The following is a 26,650-nucleotide window of genomic DNA, read 5'->3' as shown; positions in this document are numbered from 1 at the left end:
GTAACTTTGTTTCTGTATAGCTGGGGCTGACACTGAGGACTTGTGAAGAGCAGAATCAACAACCTCTGCATCATCAAGACAGTTGTTTGTGAGAAGGTGTTAATGGTGGAAAGTGTTAAACCATGTCTTAACAGCTGAGTACTCCAAGTCAGAGCAGGTCCACTGAGGCCATGGCCCATTGAGTCTGAGCCTTTTGGGTAAACCACTGGCGTAAGTCCGTAGTGGAAATGCACCATGGCTTGGAATAGCTTGTCAAAGAAGCGCACTTTGTTCTTAGCAGGGACTTTTTTTCCACCTTTATTTAACCAGGTAGGCAAGTTGAGAACAAGTTCTCATTTACAATTGCGACCTGGCCAAGATAAAGCAAAGCAGTTCGACACATACAACGACACAGAGTTACACATGGAGTAAAACAAACATACAGTCAATAATACAGTATAAACAAGTCTATATACGATGTGAGCAAATGAGGTGAGATAAGGGAGGTAAAGGCAAAAAAAGGCCATGGTGGCAAAGTAAATACAATATAGCAAGTAAAACACCAGAACGGTAGATTTTCAGTGGAAGAATGTGCAAAGTAGAAATAAAAATAATGGGGTGCAAAGGAGCAAAATAAATTAAATAAATACAGTAGGGGAAGAGGTAGTTGTTTGGGCTAAATTATAGGTGGGCTATGTACAGGTGCAGTAATCTGTGAGCTGCTCTGACAGTTGGTCCTTAAAGCTAGTGAGGGAGAAAAGTGTTTCCAGTTTCAGAGATTTTTGTAGTTCGTTCCAGTCATTGGCAGCAGAGAACTGGAAGGAGAGGCGGCCAAAGAAATAATTGGTTTTGGGGGTGACCAGAGAGATATACCTCCTGGAGCGCGTGCTACAGGTGGGTGATGCTATGGTGACCAGCGAGCTGAGATAAGGGGGGACTTTACCAAGCAAGGTCTTGTAGATGACATGGAGCCAGTGGGTTTGGCGACGAGTATGAAGCGAGGGCCAGCCAACGAGAGTGTACAGGTCGCAATGATGGGTAGTATATGGGGCTTTGGTGACAAAACGGATTGCACTGTGATATACTGCATCCAATTTGTTGAGTAGGGTATTGGAGGCTATTTTGTAAATGACATCGCCGAAGTCGAGGATTGGTAGGATGGTCAGTTTTACAAGGGTATGTTTGGCAGCATGAGTGAAAGATGCTTTGTTGCGAAATAGGAAGCCAATTCTAGATTTAACTTTGGATTGGAGATGTTTGATGTGGGTCTGGAAGGAGAGTTTACAGTCTAACCAGACACCTAGGTATTTGTAGTTGTCCACGTATTCTAAGACAGAGCCGTCCAGAGTAGTGATGTTGGACAGGCGGGCAGTTGCAGGCAGCGATCGTTTGAAGAGCATGCATTTAGTTTTACTTGTATTTAAGAGCAATTTGAGGCCATGGAAGGAGAGTTGTATGGCATTGAAGCTTGCCTGGAGGGTTGTTAACAGTGTCCAAAGAAGGGCCAGAAGTATACAGAATGGTGTCGTCTGCGTAGAGGTGGATCAGAGACTCACCAGCAGCAAGAGTGACATCATTGATGTATACAGAGAAGAGAGTCGGTCCAAGAATTGAACCCTGTGGCACCCCCATAGAGACTGCCAGAGGTCCGGACAGCAGACCCTCCGATTTGACACACTGAACTCTATCAGAGAAGTAGTTGGTGAACCAGGCGAGGCAATCATTTGAGAAACCAAGGCTGTTGAGTCTGCCGATGAGGATGTGGTGATTGACAGAGTCGAAAGCCTTGGCCAGATCAATGAATACGGCTGCACAGTAATGTTTCTTATCGATGGCGGTTAAGATATCGTTTAGGACCTTGAGCGTCGCTGAGGTGCACCCATGACCAGCTCTGAAACCAGATTGCAGAGAAGGTATGGTGAGATTCGAAATGGTCGGTAATCTGTTTGTTGACTTGGCTTTCGAAGACCTTAGAAAGGCAGGGTAAGATAGATATAGGTCTGTAGCAGTTTGGGTCAAGAGTGTCCCCCCCTTTGAAGAGGGGGATGACCGCAGCTGCTTTCCAATCTTTGGGAATCTCCGATGACTGACTGATGGGGGAGGAGGGGTTATTGTCAGGAAATTACTGTCAATGGTTGAGAGCTCAATGGTTTCAATACACCCATATACATTTATCTTACATGAAAAAAATCACAGAAAATTGTATTTTGTTTTGCTTTGGCACTTGCTAAACTGGCAGGTAGGCAGGCCTATTGCAATAATAAGCCAGAGATGACAGTGACCATGATCTTTAAATCAACTTTTGCAAAATATGGTTATGAAATGTACACATTAATAAAGATTTGCTCTTTGAATGAAAAGGCTGAAACACTCACGTGGCTGTAGCCTACATTTTTAATAACGGTTTGATTAATGATTATGCACTAGCCTTAACTGACATTATTTTATGTAAAGACATTGTGGTGAGTTTGTAACCCATTTGTTCGTCGCTGATAGAACCGATGTTACAAAGTGATAGAACGATGTTACAAAGTAATAGAAAGTTGTTACAAAGTAACTGAGCGCCAGCCAGAGCGTCTCAATCTGATTGTGCTGTTTACGAGCCACATTGTCTGTCACATGTCGGGCTGAGCTTTGGCTTCACCGGGAAACGATACTAGCGGTTACATTCGTTCACGTGATTGTACGTTAATGCGCGTCATCAAATCGTTGTCTCTTGTTTGTTGCCTGTTTGAGTTGAGCTGTCAGTTTCGTAAATAAAAAAGAACCAAAAGAATAAAATACGGACAAAGCTAAATCAACAGAGAGACACCCACAACATTCGCTCTCATATATTTAGAATAGCCTACCGTTCGAGCTATTTGTTTGAGCAATTTGTGGATAACAACAATCAACGGAACATGGCTGGTGTGATGGCAGATTTTGGTAACTTCACTCACGCCGTTGTTCGAGCTATCCCCTCTTCCCTTGCTAAAGAGGCACTGAGGATGAACGTTTCGGACGTGGACCTGGAGAAAGCTCAGAGAGAACATGAGGTATACGTCGGGGTTCTGAAGCAGAAACTCGGGCTGGACGTGATTGAACTCCCCGCCGACGAGTCTCTCCCGGACTGTGTGTTCGTGGAGGATGCTGCTGTGGTTTGCGGTGACACGGCTCTGATCACCAGACCCGGGGCAGAGAGCAGAAGGAAAGAGGTAAATAAAGTATCTATTTATTTTAGAAAAACATGACTTGACCATGTGCTTATTTCAAGTATGGATCTATAAATCTATGGTCTACTGTTGTCATCTTTGGCTCATAATGCATGGAATATGTATCACTGTCAGAGCGCCATATCGAGGTCGTATGGCTACGATGTAACGGTAGGCTATACAAAGGAAGGGATATGTGATTAGCCATCATCAGAATGGAAACGCCCTGGAAAGACGACCAGATATGGTCACGCGAGGACCACTGTCCAACTTAAGTTTTAATTTATGTCCTGATTCCTGGCAGAAGTACGACATTTGTCTCTTATAACAATAGAGTACATTATGAGCATAGTTCTCTAGCTACATGATGTGTGATGGAAAATGCGATTCTTTATAACAACTGTTTTCTACCATAACCTTTGATATTGGTAATACTGACAGCTGTCTAGTCAGATGTGAGCTGTCAACAGATATTAGGTTGTAGTCTGTGATTTCCTGTTTGCGAACAGTACTAGAGCACATTCAGTAATGAGGAGGCATGTGGATGTCATCATCTGACCAGTGAAAATAGATGCATTCATTGAAACAGTCATAATTCCTAGGCAGAGAACTATTGGCTTAGTGCAATGCATGTCAGTCCAATCTCTTCCCCATAATTTCCTCATAATCTTTTCCCCATATGCCGTATGAGTATGTCCATATTATAAACTACATACCCTTACACCGATAAGTTCTGCATGTACAAACAGCAGGCTATGGACAGGGAGGTTTTTACTGCCTGTTTACTTCATTGTGTACCCTAATAAAGAAGACTGAATATTAACAGACTTAACATATTCACAGTATTTATGGGCACCGTGGGCTGCAGACTGACTGTGTGGTTCCATGTTGTCTGTGTGGTGACAGCGTGTTTGACGGTCGGACGGGCTCAGTGAAAGCCCATGTCGTATCGCATCAGTCACCTCTGCTGGGCTCAGGGGCTGCTAATGGGCCCAGTCCACACCAGTGGGAGATCTGTAAACCTCCTGGTAATCATGATGGCTCTCCACATACAGGACATGTATTGGTCAAAGGTTTGGTCAGCAGGACTATTTTGGATCTGACTAGTGTCTCCATGTAATGTAGGGCTCCCGAGTGGCACAGCGGTCTAAGGCACTGTATCTCAGTGCAAGAGGTGTCACTATAGACACCCTGGTTTGAATCCAGGCTGTATCACAACCGGCTGTGATTGGGAGTCCCATAGGGTGGCGCTTTGTAAATAAGAATTTGTTCTTGACTGACTTGCCTAGTTAAATAAAAGTAAAACATTTTTTTAAAGGTGTATTGCTGCATCCAATGGAAAAGGTATTGTTTGCTAAGAGATTTGTGATAATGTAACATTTAGCATTCATGAAGTCTTTATGACCATGTCATAAAGAGTCGTAATGCCCTACCAAGTCTAAGTATTATCGATACATGGTTGGTCACATTGGTGCCGTGACTTGAATCAAACAGCTGCTGGGGGTTACAGAGGTTGTGAAGTCTAGCAGAGGTGGATGAGTGAACTATCCTTGCGTTAATAGACCTGAAGACTGGTCTTTCTAATGCCAAACAAACAGCCTGTTTTCTCTCTAATTGGCCCAGCCTCTGTCTTCTGATCTCAGAATCCCAGAGGTAAATGAGTCCACCAGCAGCATCAGTAAGGAGCTCATATTATAGCCTATAGGTGTGTGTGTGTGTGTGTGTGACACCATGGGCGCAGCATTCACTGGTTTAACCAAGCTTTATTGGCTGGGCGATGGGGAAGAAACGGCAGTCTTCTGATCCTTCTCTGTATCCCAGAACCTAGCTCTCTCAGCTAGTCATTTGTGACTCCCACATATACTGGTTAGATGTACTTGACTTCCTATAGATTTCCGGTTTCTACCAGTTTCATCAGTAATAGGGATTTGCCCTAAAATGTGTTTGATAGATTAGTGCTCTGATGAGAGGCACTGTCGAGATAAACTGACTGCTTGTTGCGTAAGCAATCCTTAAAAGACCTAAGAAGAGAATGTAACGTTTGTTTTACTAACAGACTGATGAGGACTACGCCCAAAGGGTTCCTCCAGGTCAGTCCAGAAAGATCATACGATAAGAAATCCTAGTCTCATGGAACCCAATGGTGGAAGCTATTTCTACTGTATGCTCTTCACTTCAGAGGTTTAGATTAGCTTTACCAAGTGTAAACCAGTGGCAGAATGTATGATCTGGTTTATCCTTGTGAAGTCCAGAGGCTTCTTCAACAAATATCATTTCATTGTACAATTGCTATATAAAATCCATTACGGTAGTCAATGTGAGATGAATAATCCAAATGGAATCTACTCCAGATAAGGATTAATGGTACCTTTATTCAGGTGTGAAGGTAGATTTAATTTCTTACCGCTACGTTCTCCCTGTGTGTGCAAGGTGATGCATGCAAACACTTTCTTTATAGCCTCGGTGTAATCATAGAATTACTTATAGAATCTCTATTCATTTCATAGGATTTCTGTGGGCCTGGTAGTCCTAGTACATTTGTCATATAACTTTTAACATGTATTACCTTTTAATGTAACGTAAACACAACCAGTCATGTTTAAATCTGTTTGTAAAACAATCACTTCAAAAAAGCCCTCCTGTAGGCTACCCGCCGCTTTTGTCCACTCAAAGTCATTTCAGTATCCAAACATTGCTCATCTGTTACAAAACTCCTAAATGTGTACTGTAATGACTTTCTGCTATTTTCATTAGGCCTACACTTGTAGCCTGAATTGGTGCATCCATTGCTCTCCACAGTGTCTCGGTATCAGCCACTCATCTCCACTGTAAAAACATTTAAGAGTGTGTACCACACATTTTTCGTGCAGCTGACATGCAGTAATGTTAGATAATGGCGTAATCGTCTATGCTGTAGTTTCCTTGGCATTTTGTGTTCATTATTGTGATTTACGGGTACGTCGTACCCCCACTATTTATTTTGCCGGACCGTATTGGCTTACTTTCACACCTGCCTTTAGTATATAAAGAAGTCCAAAAGGAATATAAGGTGTTTGTTTGGCAGAGTTCAGGATTTCTGATAACAGACATTGACCTTTGGTTCCTAGCTGTTAATTCTGGTTAGTTATGAACTGGGTGGGTTCGCTCAACATTTATCATTTGGAACAAACCACGGGACATTCAGGTGGTACATTAAGTCACCAATACCAGGCCTGGGTCAAATGCATAGTAATCAAATCGGATTATTGAGATATGCTTGATTTAGCTTGGAGTTTGCACTTTTTTGGGCTATTACAATAGTTTAATTGTACTGGCATCTGGGCGAACTACATCAAGTGCAGCTCAAACATTGTGAAAGTGTTTGACACATTTGTCCCAGCATGTAAAGGTCTGCTGCAGGCAAAGTTTCCTCTCCCCATGCAACAATTATCACACTATCTCATCTGTTGCGCTTGCATAACTGTGGAGTTTACCCTTCAGTTGGTTTGGGCTGTTGGTTACGCAATGGGAGTTGCGTTTGATATGGATTCCCACTGACTCTTCTCTCACAGGGTTGTGTGTCCTTGTGTGCCTGTCTGTGGGTAAAACAGCTGATGTGTGTGTGTGACAGGCCAAGGGTTGTGTTGGTTTAATGTAGTCCCCTCTAACAAAGGGTGTCCCTTGTTCTGTGTTCCATGTGTTCTCAGCAACAGAAACAAAATATCACAAGCTTAACAGCGATTCCCTTTTAAAGCCTGTTTCATAAGTAAAGTTTGTTATGATTACTATGATGATGTCTGAAGAGCATAGCCTTCTATTAACATCTAAGTAAAGTTAGACTTCGTTTTTACTGTTTTTAAACTCATTCATTAAAACACGCCAGAAGTTGTCACTGTGAACGTACTGCAATCTCTTCACAAGAACTCACCTTGAATCGGATGGAGTAGAAAAAGTGCACAGCTCAAGGCCTCTGCAATAGATTTCATATCAATGATATGAAGTGTCTGCATGGCTGGGCCCTTTCCAACCCAGCCTAATTAAGAAATCCTGTCCAAACCAGCCTAATTAAGAAGCCCTGTCCAACCCAGCCTAATTAAGAAATCCTGTCCAAACCAGCCTAATTAAGAAATCCTGTCCAAACCAGCCTAATTAAGAAGTCCTGTCCAACCCAGCCTAATTAAGAAATCCTGTCCAACCCAGTCTAATTAAGAAGTCCTGTCTAACCCAGTCTAATTAAGAAGTCCTGTCCAACCCAGTCTAATTAAGAAGTCCTGTCCAACCCAGTCTAATTAAGAAGTCCTGTCCAACCCAGTCTAATTAAGAAGTCCTGTCCAACCCAGTCTAATTAAGAAGTCCTGTCCAACCCAGTCTACTTAAGAAGTCCTGTCCAACTCAGCCTAATTAAGAAATCCTGTCCAACCCAGGCTAATTAAGAAATCCTGTCCAACCCAGTCTACTTAAGAAGTCCTGTCCAACCCAGTCTAATTAAGAAGTCCTGTCCAACCCAGTCTACTTAAGAAGTCCTGTCCAACCCAGTCTAATTAAGAAGTCCTGTCCAACCCAGTCTAATTAAGAAGTCCTGTCCAATCCAGTCTAATTAAGAAGTCCTGTCCAACCCAGTCTAATTAAGAAGTCCTGTCCAACCCAGCCTAATTAAGAAGTCCTATCTGAACCATTAGCTCTGGCAGCAGTAGCAAGATTGAGATATATTTCTTGGTCAGGGGCCTTATCGATCGATATTGATGGATACTCTCAGTTATGAGTGCATTAGGATTGTATTACTCATGTGGCTTTCAGACCTCAAGGAATAGTGTGAGTGTGCATGCGAACGTGTGTGTGTGTGCAACCGAGCAAGAATGCGTGTGTCGTGTGTGATTGTATATGTTTGTGTGTGTAGTTGAAACCTTCCATGTTGACATCAATGGCCTCGTCAAAGGAGATGTCTTCCTGGGCTCTTATTGACTCTGGCATATTAATTATACATATTAGTACAAAAACTGAAGTGACAGTTGAAGGTCAGGGAGGCAACAATTGCCAGAGAGAGCAGACATTAGCTATCAGTAAAACTGATCTACTCTTAATCAAATTCCAATCCCTTATCACTATAATAGGCCATGCCAAAAATATTAATAAATGAATAGTGTGTGATGCGGCTGTTGGCAGAATATCATTCAGAGAAGCTCTTATCTAGTAACACTCAGAACTTCTCAATTTCCTGTTTTACAGAGCTTATTAACTCAGCTTATGAGAAGAAAGAAGAACAAAGATCACTGAGGCTCAATTATCCAAACCTGGGATAGTTTAGGCAGAGCAGAGTTGTTTGGGTTGAGTGTTATTGTACTCGTAGCTGACTATATCATTTGTTCTTTCGTTCTCTCTCTTTCTCCTTTTCTCTCTCTCTCTGCTCTCTCTAGATCTCTCGCTCTCTCTATCTCTCTCTCGCTCTCCTCTCTCCTTTCTCTCTCTCTAGATCGCTCTCTCTCCTCTCTCTCTCTCTAGATCTCGTTCTCTCTCCTCTCAATCCAATTAAATTCAAGGGGCTTTATTGGCATGGGAAACATGTGTTAACATTGCCAAAGCAAGTGAGGTAGATAATATACAAAAGTGAAATAAACTATAAAAATTAACAGTAAACATTACACATACAGAAGTTTCAAAACAATAAAGACATTACAAATGTCATATTATATATATATATATATATATATATAGTGTTTTAGCAATGTACAAATGGTTAAAGTACACAAGATAAAATAAATAAGCATAAATATGGGTTGTATTTACAGTTGTGTTTGTTCTTCACTGGTTGCCCTTTTCTCGTGGCAACAGGTCACAAATCTCTTGCTGCTGTGATGTCACACTGTGGAATTTCACCCAGTAGATATGGGAGTTTATCAAAATTGGATTTGTTTTTGAATTCTTTGTGGATCGGTGTAATCTAAGGGAAATATGTCTCTCTAATATGGTCATACATTGGGCAGGAGGTTAGGAAGTGCAGCTCAGTTTCCACCTCATTTTGTGGGCAGTGTGGACATAGCCTGTCTTCTCTTGAGAGCCATGTCTGCCTACGACGGCCTTTCTCAATAGCAAGGCTATGCTCACTGAGTCTGTACATAGTCAAAGCTTTCCTTAATTTTGGGTCAGTCACAGTGGTCAGGTATTCTGCCTCTGTGTACTCTCTGTTTAGGGCCAAACAGCATTCTAGTTTGCTCTGTTTTTTTGTTAATTCTTTCCAATGTGTCAAGTCATTATCTTTTTGTTTTCTCATGATTTGGTTGGGTCTAATTGTGCTGCTGTCCTGGGGCTCTGTAGGGTGTGTTTGTGTTTGTGAACAGAGCCCCAGGACCGGCTTGCTTATGGGACTCTTCTCCAGGTTCATCTCTCTGTAGGTGATGGCTTTGTTATGGAAGGTTTGGGAATCGCTTCCTTTTAGGTGGTTATAGAATTTAACGGCTCTTTTCTGGATTTTGATAATTAGTGGGTATCGGCCTAATTCTGCTCTGCATGCATTATTTGGTGTTCTACGTTGTACACGGAGGATATTTTTGCAGAATTCTGCGTGCAGAGTCTCAATTTGGTGTTTGTCCCATTTTGTGAAGTCTTGGTTGGTGAGCAGACCCCAGACCTCACAACCATAAAGGGCAATGGGCTTTATGACTGATTCAAGTATTTTTTAGCCAAATCCTAATTGGTATGTTGAAATTTATGTTCCTTTTGATGGCATAGAATGCCCTTCTTGCCTTGTCTCTCAGATCGTTCACAGCTTTGTGGAAGTTACCTGTGGCGCTGATGTTTAGGCCAAGGTATGTATAGTTTTTTGTGTGCTCTAGGGCAACAGTGTCTAGATGGAGTTTGTACTTGTGGAACACCATTATTTTGGTCTTACTGAGATATACTGTCAGGGCCTAGGTCTGACAGAATCTGTGCAGAAGATCTAGGTGCTGCTGTAGGCCCTCCTTGGTTGGTGACAGAAGCACCAGATCATCAGCAAACAGCAGACATTTGACTTCGGATTCTAGTAGGGTGAGGCCGGGTGCTGCAGACTTTTCTAGTGCCCGCGCCAATTCGTTGATATATATGTTGAAGAGGGTGGGGCTTAAGCTGCATCCCTGTCTCACCCCACGACCCTGTGTGAAGAAATGTGTGTGTTTTTTGCCAATTTTAACCGCACACTTGTTGTTTGTGTACATGGATTTTATAATGTTGTATGTTTTACCCCCAACACCACTTTCCATCAGTTTGTATAGCAGACCCTCATGCCAAATTGAGTCGATGGCTTTTTTTAAATCAACAAAGCATGAGAAGACTTTGCCTTTGTTTTGGTTTGTTTTGTTGTCAATTAGGGTGTGCAGGGTGAATACATGGTCTGTTGAATGGTAATTTGGTAAAAAGCCAATTTGACTTTCTCTCTCTCCTCTCTCTCTCTCTCTAGACCTCTCTTTCTCTCTCTTGCTGTCTCTCTCTCTCTGTCTCTCTCGCTCTCTCTCCTCTCGCTCTCTCTCCTCTCTCGCTCTCTCTCCTCTCTCTCTCTCTCTCTAGATCTCTCTCTCTCCTCTCTCTCTAGATATCTTTCTCCCCTCTCTCTCTCTCCTCTCTCTCTCTAGATCTCTCTCTAGATCTCTCTCTAGATCTCTCTCTAGATCTCTTTCTGTCTCTAGATCTCTCTCTGTCTCTCTCTAGATCTCTTTCTCTCCTCTCTCCTCTCTCTCCTCTCTCTAGATCTCTCTCTGTCTCTAGATCTCTCTCTAGATTTCTCTCGCTCTCTCTCCTCTCTCTTTCTCTCGCTCTCTCTCCTCTCTCTCTCTCTCCCTTCTCTCTCCTCTCTCTCTCCTCTCTCTAGATCTCTCTCTCTCTGCTCTCTCTAGATCTCTCCTCTCTCTCTCTCTCTCCTCTTTCTAGATATCTCTCCTCTCTCTCCTCTCTCTCTCTCTAGATCTCTCTCTGTCTCTAGATCTCTCTCTAGATCTCTCTCGCTTTCTCTCCTCTCTCGCTCTCTTTCTCTCGCTCTCTCGCTCTCTAGATCTCTCTCTCTCTCTCTGCTCTCTCTAGATCTCTCTCTCTCTCTCTCTCTCTCCTCTTTCTAGATATCTCTCCTCTCTCTCCTCTCTCTGTCTCTAGATCTCTCTCTAGATCTATCTCGCTTTCTCTCCTCTCTCTCTCTCTCTCTCTCTCTCTCTCTCTCTCCATTCAGCAATAACTGTATGTCAGGTAAATAGTCCCCCCTCCCTCCAGTCTTCTTAAAGTGTTTATCTGTTCCCCTGATGAGCCTGAGTCATCAATCACCTACTCTGCCCCAGCCAGAATACTGCACTCTGATGGTTATTGTTGCTGTCGCTCTAACAGTGAAGCTACAGCTCTACACATTTAAGGAGACAGAGGAGTCCACACTCCCCTCCACTAGCCTGATCCCCACCTCTTCAATCTTTATCTGCCATTATTCTCACTGGAGAAATCAGAGTTAATTTAAAAGCCTGTAAACACGCTGCAGAGATTTTTGTCTCTGCATCCAGTATTTAGGAAGTTTGAGGTAGTTTCTACTCCTCTAGCCAGCACCTCGCCTAAACAGGTGTTCTACTCCACTAGCCAGCACCTCACCTAAACAGGTGTTCTACTCCACTAGCCAGCACCTGGCCTAAACAGGTGTTCTATTCCGCTAGCCAGCGCCTCGCCTAAACAGGTGTTCTACTCCACTAGCCAGCACCTGGCCTAAACAGGTGTTCTACTCCGCTAGCCAGCACCTCGCCTAAACAGGTGTTCTACTCCGCTATCCAGCACCTCGCCTAAACAGGTGTTCTACTCCGCTAGCCAGCACCTCGCCTAAACAGGTGTTCTACTCCACCTCGCCTAAACAGGTTTTCTAGCCAGCACCTCGCCTAAACAGGTGTTCTACTCCGCTAGCCAGCACCTCACCTAAACAGGTGTTCTACTCCGCTAGCCAGCACCTCGCCTAAACAGATGTGCTACTCCGCTAGCCAGCACCTCGCCTAAACAGGTGTTCTACTCCGCTAGCCAGCACCTCGCCTAAACAGGTTTTCTACTCCGCTAGCCAGCACCTCGCCTAAACAGGTGTTCTACTCCGCTAGCCAGCACCTCGCCTAAACAGATGTGCTACTCCGCTAGCCAGCACCTCGCCTAAACAGGTGTTCTACTCCGCTAGCCAGCACCTCGCCTAAACAGGTTTTCTACTCCGCTAGCCAGCACCTCGCCTAAACAGATGTGCTACTCTGCTAGCCAGCACCTCACCTAAACAGGTGTTCTACTCCGCTAGCCAGCACCTCGCCTAAACAGGTGTTCTACTCCGCTAGCCAGCACCTCGCCTAAACAGGTGTTCTACTCCGCTAGCCAGCACCTCACCTAAACAGGTGTTAGTTTCTTTCGACCTCTAGATGAAGTCTATACCATAGAGTTCCAGTCATTGCACGCTAGCAGTTACCAGAGACTTCCAGTCATTGTGCTAATACTAGTTAGCAATTGTGCTAGCGTTAATTGGCTACTTCCTTCAAACTGCATGCAGAGACATACAAATGATATCCATGAGTTCATCTGACTCTGGGGAAGTAGAAAAAGGGCCTTGTTGCCAAAATCTTGAAGTATCCCTTGAATACAGCTCATAGCATATAACTTAATAAGGCTAACCATGTGATTACTCACTCTGATAAGATTCATGCGATAGTTGTTATGATGGGTTTCTATCCTGTGATTTGTAACATATTGGGGGATATGACATAGTGTTGTTTATATAGCTGTTTACATAGGTGTTTATATTTTTTAAATTTAACTAGGCAAGTCACTTAAGAACAAATTCTTATTTACAATGACAGCCTAGGGACAGTGGGTTAACTGCCTTGTTCAGGGGCAGAACGACAGATTTTGACCTTGCCAGTTCGGGGATTTGATCCACCAACCTTTGTTACTGGCCCAACACTCTAACCACTTGGCTACCTACCGCCCCTTATATATGTTTATATATATAGCTGTTTATATAGCTTCGTGATAGTTCTGTGTCAGTTCTTTTCATATTCACCTAGTTCATGAATAGACACACCTGTAGCCAGAGCCAGACAGTGACCTTTTAATAGCAGGTTAGTACCCTTTTAATATTCAACTGAATAGACCACAACAACCTCAGTCATAACACAGTCATAATACCACTGAGGTTGTACTTCAGGAAGAGGATGGACAGAGGAAGTCTGCCTCTTCTCCAGACCTAATATTTAGGCTCAGGAGCTCTTTATAGTTTATTTATCCCCACCTTATCCTGCTTTCTTCCTCGGTCATCCCTCACAGCACCATTTACCCGAGCCAGCCCCAGCGTTCAGCCCAAGCGTTCAGCCCCATCGTTCAGCCCCAGCCCCAGCGTTCAGCCCCAGCATTCAGCCCCAGCGTTCAGCCCCAGCGTTCAGCCCCAGCGTTCAGCCCCAGCCCCAGCATTCAGTCCCAGCGTTCAGTCCCAGCGTTCAGCCCCAGCGTTCAGCCCCAGCGTTCAGTCCCAGCGTTCAGTCCCAGCTTTCAGCCCCAGCGTTCAGCCCCAGCGTTCAGCCCCAACGTTCAGCCCCAGCGTTCAGTCCCAGCGTTCAGCCCCAGCGTTCAGCCCCAGCGTTCAGCCCCAGCGTTCAGTTCCAGACTGCACAGAGGCCCTGTTTTGACAAGACAGGCTGCAGATACAGATTTCCCGCCGCTCTCTAGTTTTATAAGACATCCTGTACGGAATCGACCTGGTTTTCATCTGGGGGCCTTGACAACCGTGTCTGAAGGAGGTGGGACAGGAGGGGATGGGGTAGGGCTGACACAATACCATATAACCATGTAACTGACGGTTATTGATGAAGACCATCAGGAAAATAAAATAACCGTCATAAACATTTTGTTTTTTGGGGGAGGTGACAAACAGCTGACTGAAAATGAGATGTCGGGGCATTCGTGCGGTTGAGACCGTTTTTGCGGTAACATAAACTCTTAAAAATGTGATGAAATTTTGTAGCTCCTTGCTGAAACAATCAAAGTGTTGTATTATGCCATCACTGACTTAAATGGGGAACCTCGTTCTATTCATTCTATTTCTATGGCAGCACATGCAGTCAGAAGCTGAGGAGAGGTGAAATGTGCACCTTAACCTCATAGTCCGACCAAACCCGTATGCGGTAGCGTAACTACAGCCTCAAGCTCATTAGCATAATGCAACGTTAGCGATTTCTAAAAATCGCAAATGAAATGAAATAAATATGCCTGTTCTCAAGCTTATCCTTTTCTTAACAATCCTGTCGTCTCAGATTTTCAAAATATGCTTTAGAACCAGAGAAAATCACTAATTTGTGTAAGAGTGGTGATAGCTAGCTTAGCATTAGCGTTAGCATTTAGCACGCAACATATTCACAAAAACCAGCCAAGGAATCAAATAAAATAATTTACCTTTGAAGAACTTCAGATGTTTCAATGAGGAGACTCTCAGTTACATAGCAGATGTCCAGTTTTTCCTGAAAGATTCTTGTGTAGGACACATCGTTACCTTTTGTTACTATGCATATGGCTACCGAAACTAACCGAAAATTCATGTCACCTACATGTCGAACTTTTTTCCGAATTAACTCCATAATATCGACTGAAACATGGAAAACGTTGTTTGAATCAATCCTGAAGGTGGTTTGTCATATTTCTCTCCATTGAAAGCACCGTCCTTGTAGCCTGGTTTGTTCTGAGATTTGAATGGAAAAATACCGGGACCTGACTTTTGCGCACCGATTGCCACGCAGACACCAAGCGGGACACCTGGTAAATGTAGTCCCTTATGGTCAATCTTCCAATGATATCCCTACAAATACGTCACAATGCTGCAAAGACCTTGGGGAAACAAGAGAAAGAGTCCGTTCATTCCTGTCGCATTCACAGCCATATAAGGCGATCATGGAAAACGTAGCCTCAGAAATCCTGTGCATTTCCTGGTCGGTCATACATCTTGGTTTTGCCCGAAGCATTTGTTCTAAGGGACTCACAGTGAAAATCTTTGCATTTCTGGAAACGTAAGACTGTCTTCTTTCCAAAACTATCCATTCCAAGCATATTCGAGCATCTTTTCGTGACAAAATATTGCGCTTAAAACGGGCACGTCTTTTTATCCAAAAATGAAATACTGCCCCTAGAGTCTTAACAGGTTAAAAGCGGTTATTACGGTGACTGAGGTTATTTGGTTGGCCAACTACTGTCATCCATGACCATCATAGAGCTAGTGAGGGGGAGTGTCTTGAACCCAGCAGCTACAATAGATATGGGACAGGCAGGGTCAAGTTGTCTTGGTTTCCCCAACTGACTGACACATTCCTAATACTACCCGTTTAACCTGCTGGGGTCTACACTGGTTGAGGTTGGAGAAGATCTGTTTGTATTTTTTTGTCTTTCTCAGCCACATTGTCTTGCTATCTCATATCTATCATCTATCTGTCATCTCCCTCGGTCCTCTTTCTCTCTTACACTCACTCTCCCTCCCTTACCCTTCCTACTGTCTTTTTTAAAGACAGACATACAACACAGGGCCCTTCTGCAGGCCGTGTGTCTGTCAGGGTTGTGTAAAGAGTGCATGTGAACAGACCAATCTCTCTCCTCCACCACCCCTGATCATAGACGCACTCTGCCCTTCTCTCGCCCCCCAGCTCCCCCCTCCCCGGGCTGGTAGACAGCTGCAGGACACTTGCGAACAGAAATCCCTCTCAGCCCTAGGGCAACCAGGTCATGGTCAACTGTCACCGGGGGTGTGCGAGGGGAGAGGGAGAGAGGGAAAGAGAGAAGCCAGGGGGAGAAAAAGAAGCCATATTACAACCTACTGTATGTGATAATTGCATTGTTTTCTCTATAACTTGTTAGTTCATATGCCTTTGATATAGTGGCAGAATAAATTTGTTACAAAACCGGAGAGCAACATCTGTATGAATTTATGGTTGGATCAGAATCGCCGTTATAATGATTGGGCAATATGTAGAATGTATGTAAAAAAGTAAGTCAAAATCCCTGTCTCCATCCATGGCTAATTTAGGAAAGGGACCATTTTAGCTAGTTAGCTAGGCACCGGGGGACAATGACACATCGAGATTCAACAATTCAACTTTTCTTTCAATGACGTTTAGATTCTAATGTGATGTGATTGGTATGAAGCCAAATCCAAACTGGCTTTCATTGACACTTTTTTTCTGGTGCGCAAGGAGCATTCACAGCTGAGCTCACTCAGTTTAGCTCAACGCTGATTGGCTATTATTTAAAATAAAAAAATTATCAAGGGAGGCCAAATGCTAAATTGTTTTAAATAGTTTTTTTCCCCTCATCAACAAATTCACAGTACCCCATAATGACAAAGCAAAACAGGTTTTTAGACATTTTTGCAAAAAATAAATAAATAAACTGAAACTGAAACTGAAAGATCATCTCAAGCTCTGTCATGTTGGATGGGGAATGTTGCTGAAAACAGCTATTTTCACATCTCTCCAGAGATGTTCGATCAGGTTCAAGTCCGGGCTCTGACTGGGCCACTCAAGGACACTGAGACTTGTCCCGAAGCCACTCCTGCATTGTCTTGGCTGTGTGTTTAGGGTTGTTGTCCTGTTGGAAGGTGAACCTTTGCCCCAGTCTGAGGTCCTGAGCGCTCTGGAGCAGGTTTTCATCAAGGATCTCTCCGTACATTTCTCTGTTCCTCTTTGCCTCAATCCTGACTAGTCTCCCAGTCCCTGTTGCTGAAAAACATCGCTACTGCATGATGTTTCACCGTAGGGATGGTGCCAGGTTTCCTCCAGATGTAACGCTTGGCATTCAGGCCAAAGAGTTCAATCTTGGTTTCATCAGACCAGAGAACCTTGTTTCTCATGGTCTGAGAGTCTGTAGGTGCCTTTTGGCAAACTCAAAGCGGGCTCTCATGTGCCTTTTACTGAGGAGTGGCTTCCATCTGGCCACTCTACCATAAAGACCTGATTGGTGGAGTGCTGCAGAAATGGTTGTGTTTCTGGAAGGTTCTCCCATCTCTACAGAGGAACTCTGTCAGAGTGACCATTGGGTTCTTGGTCACCTCCCTTACCAAGGCCCTTCTCCCCCGATTGCTCAGTTTGGCCTTGCGGGCAGCTCTAGAAATTGTCTTGGTGGTTCCCAACTTCTTCCATTTATGAATGATGTAGGCCACTGTGTTCTTGGGGACCTTCAATGCTGCAGACATTTTTTGGTACCCTTCCCCAGATCTGTGCCTCAACACAACCCTGTCTCGGAACTCTACAGACAATTCCTTCGACCTCATAGCTTGGTTTTTACTCTGACAGGTCTTGTATGTCTTCCATTTCCTATAATAATAATTGCTCCCACAGTTGATTTCTTCAAACCAAGCTGCTTACCTATTGCAGATTCATTCTTCCCAGTCTGGTGCAGGTCTACAATTTTGTTTCTGGTGTGCTTTGACAGCTCTTTGGTCTTGGCCATAGTGGAGTTTGGAGTGTCACTGTTTGAGGTTGTGGACAGGTGTCTTTTATACTGATAACAAGTTCAAACAGGTGCCATTAATACAGGTAACGAGTGGAGGACAGAGGAGCCTCTTAAAGAAGAAGTTACAGGTCTGTGAGAGCCAGAAATCTTGCTTGTTTGTAGGTGACCAAATACTGATTTTCCACCATAATTTGCAAATAAATTCATAAAAAAATCCTACAATGTGATTTTCTGGATTTTTCTTCATATTTTGTCTGTCATAGTTGAAGTGTACCTATGATGAAAATTGCAGGCCTCTCTCATCTTTTTAAGTGGGAGAACTTGCACAATTGGTGGCTGACTAAATACTTTTTTCCCCACTGTAATACATCAATAAAATCAATTTAGCCTCAAATAAATAATCAATAATTGTTCAATTTGGTTTAAATAATGCAAAAACAAAGTGTTGGAGAAGAAAGTACAAAAGTACAATATGTGCTATGTAAGAAAGCTGACGTTGAATTTCCTTGCTCAGAACATGAGAACATATGAAAGCTGGTGGTTCCTTTTAACATGAGTCTTCAATATTCCCAGTTAAGAAGTTTTAGGTTGTAGTTATTATAGGAATTAAAGGACTATTTCTCTCTATACCATTTGTATTTCGTTTACCTTTGACTATTGGATGTTCTTATAGGCACTTTAGTATTGCCAGTGTAACAGTATAGCTTCCGTCCCTCTCCTCACCCCTAACTGGGCTCGAACCAGGAACACATCGACGACAGCCACCCTCGAAGCATTGTTACCCATCGCTCCACAAAAGCCGCGGCCCTTGTAAAGCAAGGGGAACAACTATTCCAAGTCTCAGAGCGAGTGACATCACCGATTGAAACGCTATTAATGCGCACCCCACTAACTAGCTAGCCATTTCACATCGGTTACACCAGCCTAATCTCGGGAGTTGATAGGCTTGAAGTCATAAACAGCGCAATGCTTGAAGCACAGTGAAGAGCTGCTGTCAAACACACAAAAGTGCTGTTAGAATGAATGCTTACAGAAATACGAGCCTTTGGTCATTAATATGGTTGAATCCAGAAACTATCATTTCGAAAACAAAACGTTTATTCTTTCAGTGAAATACTGAACCGTTCCATATTTTATCTAAGGGGTGGCATCCATCCAAGTCTAAATATTCCTGTTACATTGCACAACCTTCAGTGTTATGTCATAATTACGTAAAATTCTGGCAAATTAGTTCGCAACGAGCCAGGCGGCCCAAACTGTTGCATATACCCTTACTCTGCGTGCAATGAACGCAAGAGAAGTAACACAATTTCCCTAGTTTAATATTGCCTGCTAACCTGTATTTCTTTAAACTAAATATGCAGGTTTAATAAAATATACTTCTGTGTATTGATTTTAAGGAAGACATTGATGTTTACGGTTAGGTACATTCGTGCAATGATTGTGCTTTTTTGCAAATGCGCTTTTGTTAAATCATCCCGTTTGGCGAAGTTGGCTGTCTATGTTAGGAAGAAATAGTCTTGACACAGTTCGCAACGAGCCAGACGGCCCAAACTGCTGCATATATCCTGACTCTGTTGCTCAGAACGCAAGAGAAGTGACACAATTTCCCTAGTTAAAAGAAATTCATGTTAGCAGGTAATATTAACTAAATATGCCGGTTTAAAAATATATACCTGTGTATTGATTTTAAGAAAGGCGTTGATTTTTTTATTTGACCTTTATTTAACTAGGCAAGTCAGTTAAGAACAAATTCTTATTTTCAATGACGGCCTAGGAACAGTGGGTTAACTGCCTGTTCAGGGGCGGGACGACAGATTTGTGCCTTGTCAGCTAGGGGATATGAACTTGCAACCTTCCGGTTACTAGTCCAACGCTCTAACCACTAGGCTACTAGGTACACACTGGTGCAACGACAGTGCTTTTTTCGCGAATGCGCTTGTTAAATCACCCGTTCGGAAAAGTAGGTTATGATTCAATAATAAATTAACAGGCACCGCATCGATTGTATGCAGCGCAGGACAAGCTAGATAAACTAGTAATATCATCAACCAGGTGTAGTTAACTGGGGAGGCAGGGTAGCCTAGTGTGGCGGTAATACGGTCACCGCAACAGCCCTAGTCATACCTTTCTGTGCGGTGTCCCATATACAACAGTAGTTCCCTGATCCTGGTGCAGAATACACAGTGTTTCTCCCTCCCCATATTGACTGATACCATTCAATTGAATAATAAAAAAGACAATACAAGTCAAATGTTAAGGCCGAGACATCAGTATCAAGTCCATTTGTCAATCTCGACATCACATCATCTTGCAAGTCTCCATGTGCTGGCTCCATACATGTTTCTGTGAACACATAGTCAATGTTCTATTACCAATGGCAGTTAGGATGGGTAATATCTGACACACAAACAGTTCTATTACCAATGGCAGTTAGGATGGGTAATATCTGACACACAAACAGTTCTATTACCAATGGCAGTTAGGATGGGTAATATCTGACACACAAACAGTTCTATTACCAATGGCAGTTAGGATGGGTAATATCTGACACACAAACAGTTCTATTACCAATGGCAGTTAGGATGGGTAATATCTGACACACAAACAGTTCTATTACCAATGGCAGTTAGGATGGGTAATATCTGACACACAAACAGTTCTATTACCAATGGCAGTTAGGATGGGTAATATCTGACACACAAACAGTTCTATTACCAATGGCAGTTAGGATGGGTAATATCTGACACACAAACAGTTCTATTACCAATGGCAGTTAGGATGGGTAATATCTGACACACAAACAGTTCTATTACCAATGGCAGTTAGGATGGGTAATATCTGACACACAAACAGTTCTATTACCAATGGCAGTTAGGATGGGTAATACCAATGGCAGTTAGGATGGGTAATATCACACAAACAGTTCTATTACCAATGGCAGTTAGGATGGGTAATATCTGACACACAAACAGTTCTATTACCAATGGCAGTTAGGATGGGTAATATCTGACACACAAACAGTTCTATTACCAATGGCAGTTAGGATGGGTAATATCTGACACACAAACAGTTCTATTACCAATGGCAGTTAGGATGGGTAATATCTGACACACAAACAGTTCTATTACCAATGGCAGTTAGGATGGGTAATATCTGACATACAAACAGTTCTATTACCAATGGCAGTTAGGATGGGTAATATCTGACACACAAACAGGTACTATGTGGAAGTTTGAACAGCTCAGATAAAACCTACTCAGTGATGGTCTCCCCATCAAACGACTGAGGCTGTTGTCTGGCAAAAGCTTCTCCAGTCCATCTGTAGAAATAGGCAGAGTTGAGACAAAGTTAGTCAGTGACACATGGAATGAAAAGGGTGTTGCTATTACTGGACATTTGTGCTGTACTGTATTATTAGTAATCACGTGTTGAGTGGATGTATTGAGTGCCAGTTCTCTCTGCATCTCATGCATCTGTGAACACATACACACACAGTTACTGTTCTATTAACAATGGCAGTTAGTGATATGTGATATACGACACACAAACATATACTATGTTGAAGTTATTAGCATTGCTAGCGATATTAGACAAACTTTTCTAGCAACAGTGATGGCAACATTGCCATCTCTATGAAGTGACAATAGAATACATGTTTCTGATTCATATTGTTGCCACGTAGGCTGTTTTGAAGGGGATTTGTTGTTTTTTAGGGACAGTCACTTAATGCAGTGCTTTTGTTTTTCTCTTGGGAGGACAGTTTACTAGGTATGAAAAGGAAATTCATATTTATTGTGTGCTTTTTTGAGTATATTAGATATGAGAAAGAAACAGTGGCATACATCTAGACTAGAGTAAAGCTGTCAGGTATTCAATTGGTTGTTGTGGGTTTGTATGCCTTGCAGCGTGTTCCTCCAATGAATAAGCTGATGGAGGAGAATTGACAGTGTTTGTGTGCAGGCAGAGTAGCCATCAAACAACTGGATGGACTACTGAGGCAGAGCTGCCTATACAATATGCAGTGCTCATACTCTAAACTAAATCAATTTAATGACCCAGTGTTTATTGTGACATGATTGTTGTTGTCACCCATCACTGCTTTATTAGAGGGACAAGCCATTGCAAATTAAGACATCTCTACCAGCTAAAAATGAATATTTCTCTGTATCACTACAAAATCATGAACCTTTCAATACAAGACCGTTTCATTCACACAGAACATCTATTAAAATATATTGAAGTGCTGATTGCACTCACTTCTGAACATTCTTTCAAATTCCTTGTAAGAAGCACTGTAATTTGACATGTCAGTTCCAGTTGGTGTGGTCCATAGTACTAAGCAGCACATTCTCTCTGAGACATGGAACCTTTAATAAACTCTTCACCCCCATTACTCACAGGGCTGAGTTTGGTGTTTACATGCCAACATTAAGCCAACATGAACAAGACCCCTGAGGTTAACCCGCCTGTGGATCCCAGCACAGCACCTCCAACCCAACATCTGCTTCAACACAGATCAGGGCTATGAATAGACCTGTAGGCCTGACTGGGCCACTAACTAAGCTCCCTGTACTGTGCTCAACCATGCCAGTCAGTATTACAGCAGAAAGATGTCTGATTTAACCCTGTGCTAGGAATTTGAACACTCATTTTTGAGGATTAGCATGTACATACACACATTAGGGCTGGGTGAGATGGCCAAAATAGCATATCACTGTATACATTTTTTTTACACTATTTCACGGTATTTTATGTTTTTTAATAATAAAAGTTCTAAATGTGCTTTATGAGTAGTGTGTGACCCTAGGGCGCCAACACACATTCTAAGTGATTTCAATGGGTCTTTCTCCATTCTGTTTGTTTTATACTGTTCAATTCAACCCCAAAAATGTTTCAGCCTTTTCATAAATTTATGCATTTCCTGCACTCATTTGAGGTAATTTCCACACTGCCACGTAGGGCTGCACAATATGGGCAAGCAATTTAGGCCTTATTTTTAACAACATTTTGCAATTGTATTCACTTGGGTGAACTGTTGGAATCATCGAAATAGAATGATTATAAAGGTAAAATAAAAATTATTCTAATTCTATAGTTAGAATATAATAGTGGGCACTTTGAATACAGTGTGTAAAATTTATTTCACCTTTATTTAACCAGGTAGGCAAGTTGAGAACAAGTTCTCATTTGCGAAATGCCAGGAGGAGTTTTGACATTGTAGGAACCAAAGTGTTGTGTTTCCTAGGGGACCCTATAATATTTGTATAATGGAGACGCAGGGAGTCAGGAAGAAGGTGCAGTTGGTGAGTTTAATATAAACGAACATGGAGCGATACAAAACAAGAGAAGTGTCTGACATGAAAACAGAACCAATATGGCATGATGAGTGACAACAATGGAGCGCTAGAATAAGGAGTAATCAGGGAGGTGATGATGTCCAGGTGTGCCTAATGGTGAGGCGCAGGTGTGCTAATGATGGGTTGCCAGGACCGGTGGTTAGTAGGCCAGCGACATCGAGTGTTGGAGGGAGCGAGCGAGAGTAGACCTGACACTTTGGCTACACTGAATGTTTTTTCTTAGCTACTTCATGTAGCTAACATATTCCTCTAGCAATTAGCATTAACGGCTAACATGATTTAGGCCCAACTTCCTAAGAAAAGACACTAACCATTTGCAGATGTAAGAAACACAAACTAATAGTGTAATTATAGAACACTAGTGGATTTATATTAAGAAGCAAAGTGAAAACAGCATCGTTGTCATCAACATTGTTGCATGTGCTGCATTGACCATGCAGATGGAACGCAAGTGTCTCGTGTTCGAGGAACAACAAATTGCACTCCTTGAGTGACAGGGCTAGGTCTATGTGGAAAGCAGCATGGAGAGAGTGAGCGGAGAGAGATGATTCAAGTAGCGGAGTAAACTATAAAAATAGGCATTACACACAGCATATTACATTTAACAAATCAAACATTCAAATACCGTTATAGAAGGTAACATAAAAACCCAAACTGGACCATGCATCAATACCGGTATATCGTAAAATATGATATTTATTAGTATTTTTTAATTTAACCTTTTATTTAACTAGGCAAGTTATTAAGAACAAATTCTTATTTGCTATGACAGCCTACCCCGGCCTAACCATAACCCAGACAACTCAGGCACAATTGTGTGCCGCCCTATGGGACTCCCAATCACGGCCGGTTGTGATACAGCCTGGAATCTAACCAGAGTCTGTAGTGACGCTTCTAGCACTGAGATGCAGTGCCTTAGACCACTGCAGTACCTTAGAACGCTGCGCCACTCTCGGGAGTCCTACCACACATGTTCCCCAACTGGCAGACCGCAGGTGGTTTTATTTGGCCTCCCAAGTTTTGAGCTAAAAAGACATTAAATTAACAAAAAATAAATAAATTGGGGGGAGGAACATAATAGACTAAAAACACCCGGAAATCAGCTCCAAGTAAAGTAAACACTCAAAGTAATTAAACATATTTCAAATACTATCAGGCCTGAGTTCAAGGCACCTGGCTAAGCTAAGTCAACATTGTATCAAAAGTCTTCTGACAGGAACAGAACACAGAGTGAATGGGCTCAATGGGCTGAGCTGCTGCCTCCCTCAAGTACTTCATCAAGTACTTCATCATTGTAAGATTTCAAATACTATCTGATCCCAGGTCTGAGTTCAAGGCACCTGGCTAAACTAACATTGTATCAAAAGTCTTCTGCAATGCTCCAATAAACACACCTGCTTCACACGGACGCACATAGAATGCAGAACTGGCTGCTTTTTCATCAGCTGCAAACATAACTAAAGGTGTAAGTATAATGATACATAAGAAACTCAAAATCACCGTCTTTGTTAAAGGCGAAGACCAAGAAGGCAGAATCACTTTTCTTTAAATTTTTCATAATGTAAAGACAATTGTGTACACTCCAAATTCATATGATCTTATGTTTTTTTGATTCTCTGAACAGGATATTGTTAGAATGAACTGAATTCCATCTTGTTATTGGGACAAACATGAATGCCATTTTGGACATGCGAGACAAATCTACTAACTACAATCCACACTCAATCAAGGCTCGTCTGAGCTTGTCTGACATCACTCTTACGCCAACTTCCAATCTTAGAATCTACTAAAAGAGACACAAGATGGCGTTTCAACGTTTCATTACTACGAAATCATACATTCTGTGATCAATTTCAAATGTAACTGAATTAATTCATAATGATCAATACAAATCCAGTCGATGATCCCTGAATTCTGTGGAATGCCACCAAAAGGTTTTATTAAAAAAATAATGCAACTGCATTTGCAACTGGGTTGAATGAATCACAATGAAAGATGTTGTTTACTGCATTAGAGCATTCTAAACAAACACTATTTTAAGACCAGGTAGTTATTACTCTTTCCAAAGTTAAGACGGAACTTAATTTATTGATAAGACAGAGCACAGAATTTGTCAGCCATAGAGTAAGACTCAACCATTATAAGATGGCACCGGAGAAGATGGCAGACGTTTTACGTGCCCCCAGCCGATTGTGTTTTTTTGTTTGCTTATTTGCGTTGTTTTGCAACTTATTTTTTTACGTATTTTGTACATAATGTTGCCCCTACCATCTCTTATGACCGAAAATAACTTCTAGACATCAACTGCGATACCCCACCACGGACTAGCAGAATCGTCTTTTTCCTTTCATGACTCTGACGAGCCCGACGCGAAGGATACGCTGCTTCCTCGGGAACAGGCCACGAACCCCGTGATCTGCGTGAAGAGGAGGCGGCGAAAGAGGGGCCGAAGGTCCAGCTGCCTTCTGAGAATTAGCTGGCGATCGGATAAACCCCCTCTTCCCTCCATTCTGCTAGCAAACGTGCAGTCTTTGGACAATAAAATTGTAGAGTTACGCGGAAGGTTAAACTACCAAAAGGACATAAAAAACAAACATCTTATGCTTCACGGAGTCATGGCTGAACGACGACAACATCAACATAGTGCTGGCTGGTTATACAATGTACCGGCAGGATAGGACAGCGGCGTCTGGTAAGACAAGGGGCAGCGATCTATGTATTTTTGTAAACAACAGCTGGTTCACGATATCTAAGGAAGTCTCAAGCTATTGCTCGAGTATCTCATGATAAGCTGTAGACCTCACTACCTACCGAGAGAGTTTTCATCTGTATTCTTTTTAGCTGTTTACATACATCCACAGTCAGAGGCTGGCACTAAGACAGCATTGAATGAGCTGTATTCCACCATAAACTAGGAGCACCGCCTCACCAGAGTAGCCGGGGACTTTCATGCAGGGAAACTTAAATCGTTTTTTCCAAATTTCTATCAGCATGTTAAATGTGCAACCAGAGGAAAAATAACTCTGGACCACCTATACTCCACACACAGAGACGCATACAAAGCTCTCCCTCGCCCTCCATTTGGCCATAATCTGACCATAATTCTATCTTCCTGATTCCTGTTTACAAGCAACAATTAAAACAGGAAGCACCAGTGACTAGATCAATAAAAAAGTGGTCAGATGAAGAAGATGCTAAGCTACAGGACTGTTTTGCTAGCACAGACTGGAATATGTTCCGAGATTCCTCCGATGGCATTGAGGAGTACACCACATCAATAATTTAATCAATGACGTTGTCCCCACAGTGACCTCACGTATATACCCCAACCAGAAGCAATGGAATACAGGCAGCATCCACACTGAGCTAAAGGCTAGAGCTGCCGCTTTCAAGGAGCGGGACTCTAACCCGGAAGCTTATAAGAAATCACGCTATGCCCTCTGACGAACCATCAAACAGGCAAAGCGTCAATACAGGACTAAGATTGAATCATACTAGACCGGTTCTGATGCTCGTCGGATGTGGCAGGGCTCACAAACCATTAGACTATAAAGGGAAGCACAGCCGAGAGCTGCCCAGTGACACGAACCTACCAGATGAGCTAAATAACTTCTATGCTTGCTTCGAGGCAAATAACACTGAAACATGCATGAGAGCACCCGCTGTTCCGGACGACTGTGTGATCATGCACTC

General features: G+C 42.6%; 1 protein-coding gene across 1 annotated transcript in view; it reads left to right on the top strand.

Moving 5' to 3' along the window:
• The first annotated feature begins 2,592 nt into the window (after positions 1 to 2,592).
• The window catches only part of ddah1 (dimethylarginine dimethylaminohydrolase 1), a 163,028-nt gene continuing 138,970 nt past the window's right edge, over positions 2,593 to 26,650 (top strand). The window contains exon 1 of the mRNA XM_029633226.2: positions 2,593 to 3,173. Coding sequence (XP_029489086.1) covers positions 2,880 to 3,173 — 294 coding nt within the window. The 5' untranslated portion in view covers positions 2,593 to 2,879. The remainder of the gene's footprint in view (positions 3,174 to 26,650) is intronic.

The sequence above is a fragment of the Oncorhynchus nerka genome, linkage group LG24 (assembly GCF_034236695.1).
Source record: "Oncorhynchus nerka isolate Pitt River linkage group LG24, Oner_Uvic_2.0, whole genome shotgun sequence".
Classification (NCBI taxonomy): Eukaryota; Metazoa; Chordata; class Actinopteri; order Salmoniformes; family Salmonidae; genus Oncorhynchus; species Oncorhynchus nerka.
The sequence above is the reverse complement of the archived record's forward strand: the minus strand, read 5'-3'. Positions and strand labels throughout refer to the sequence as shown.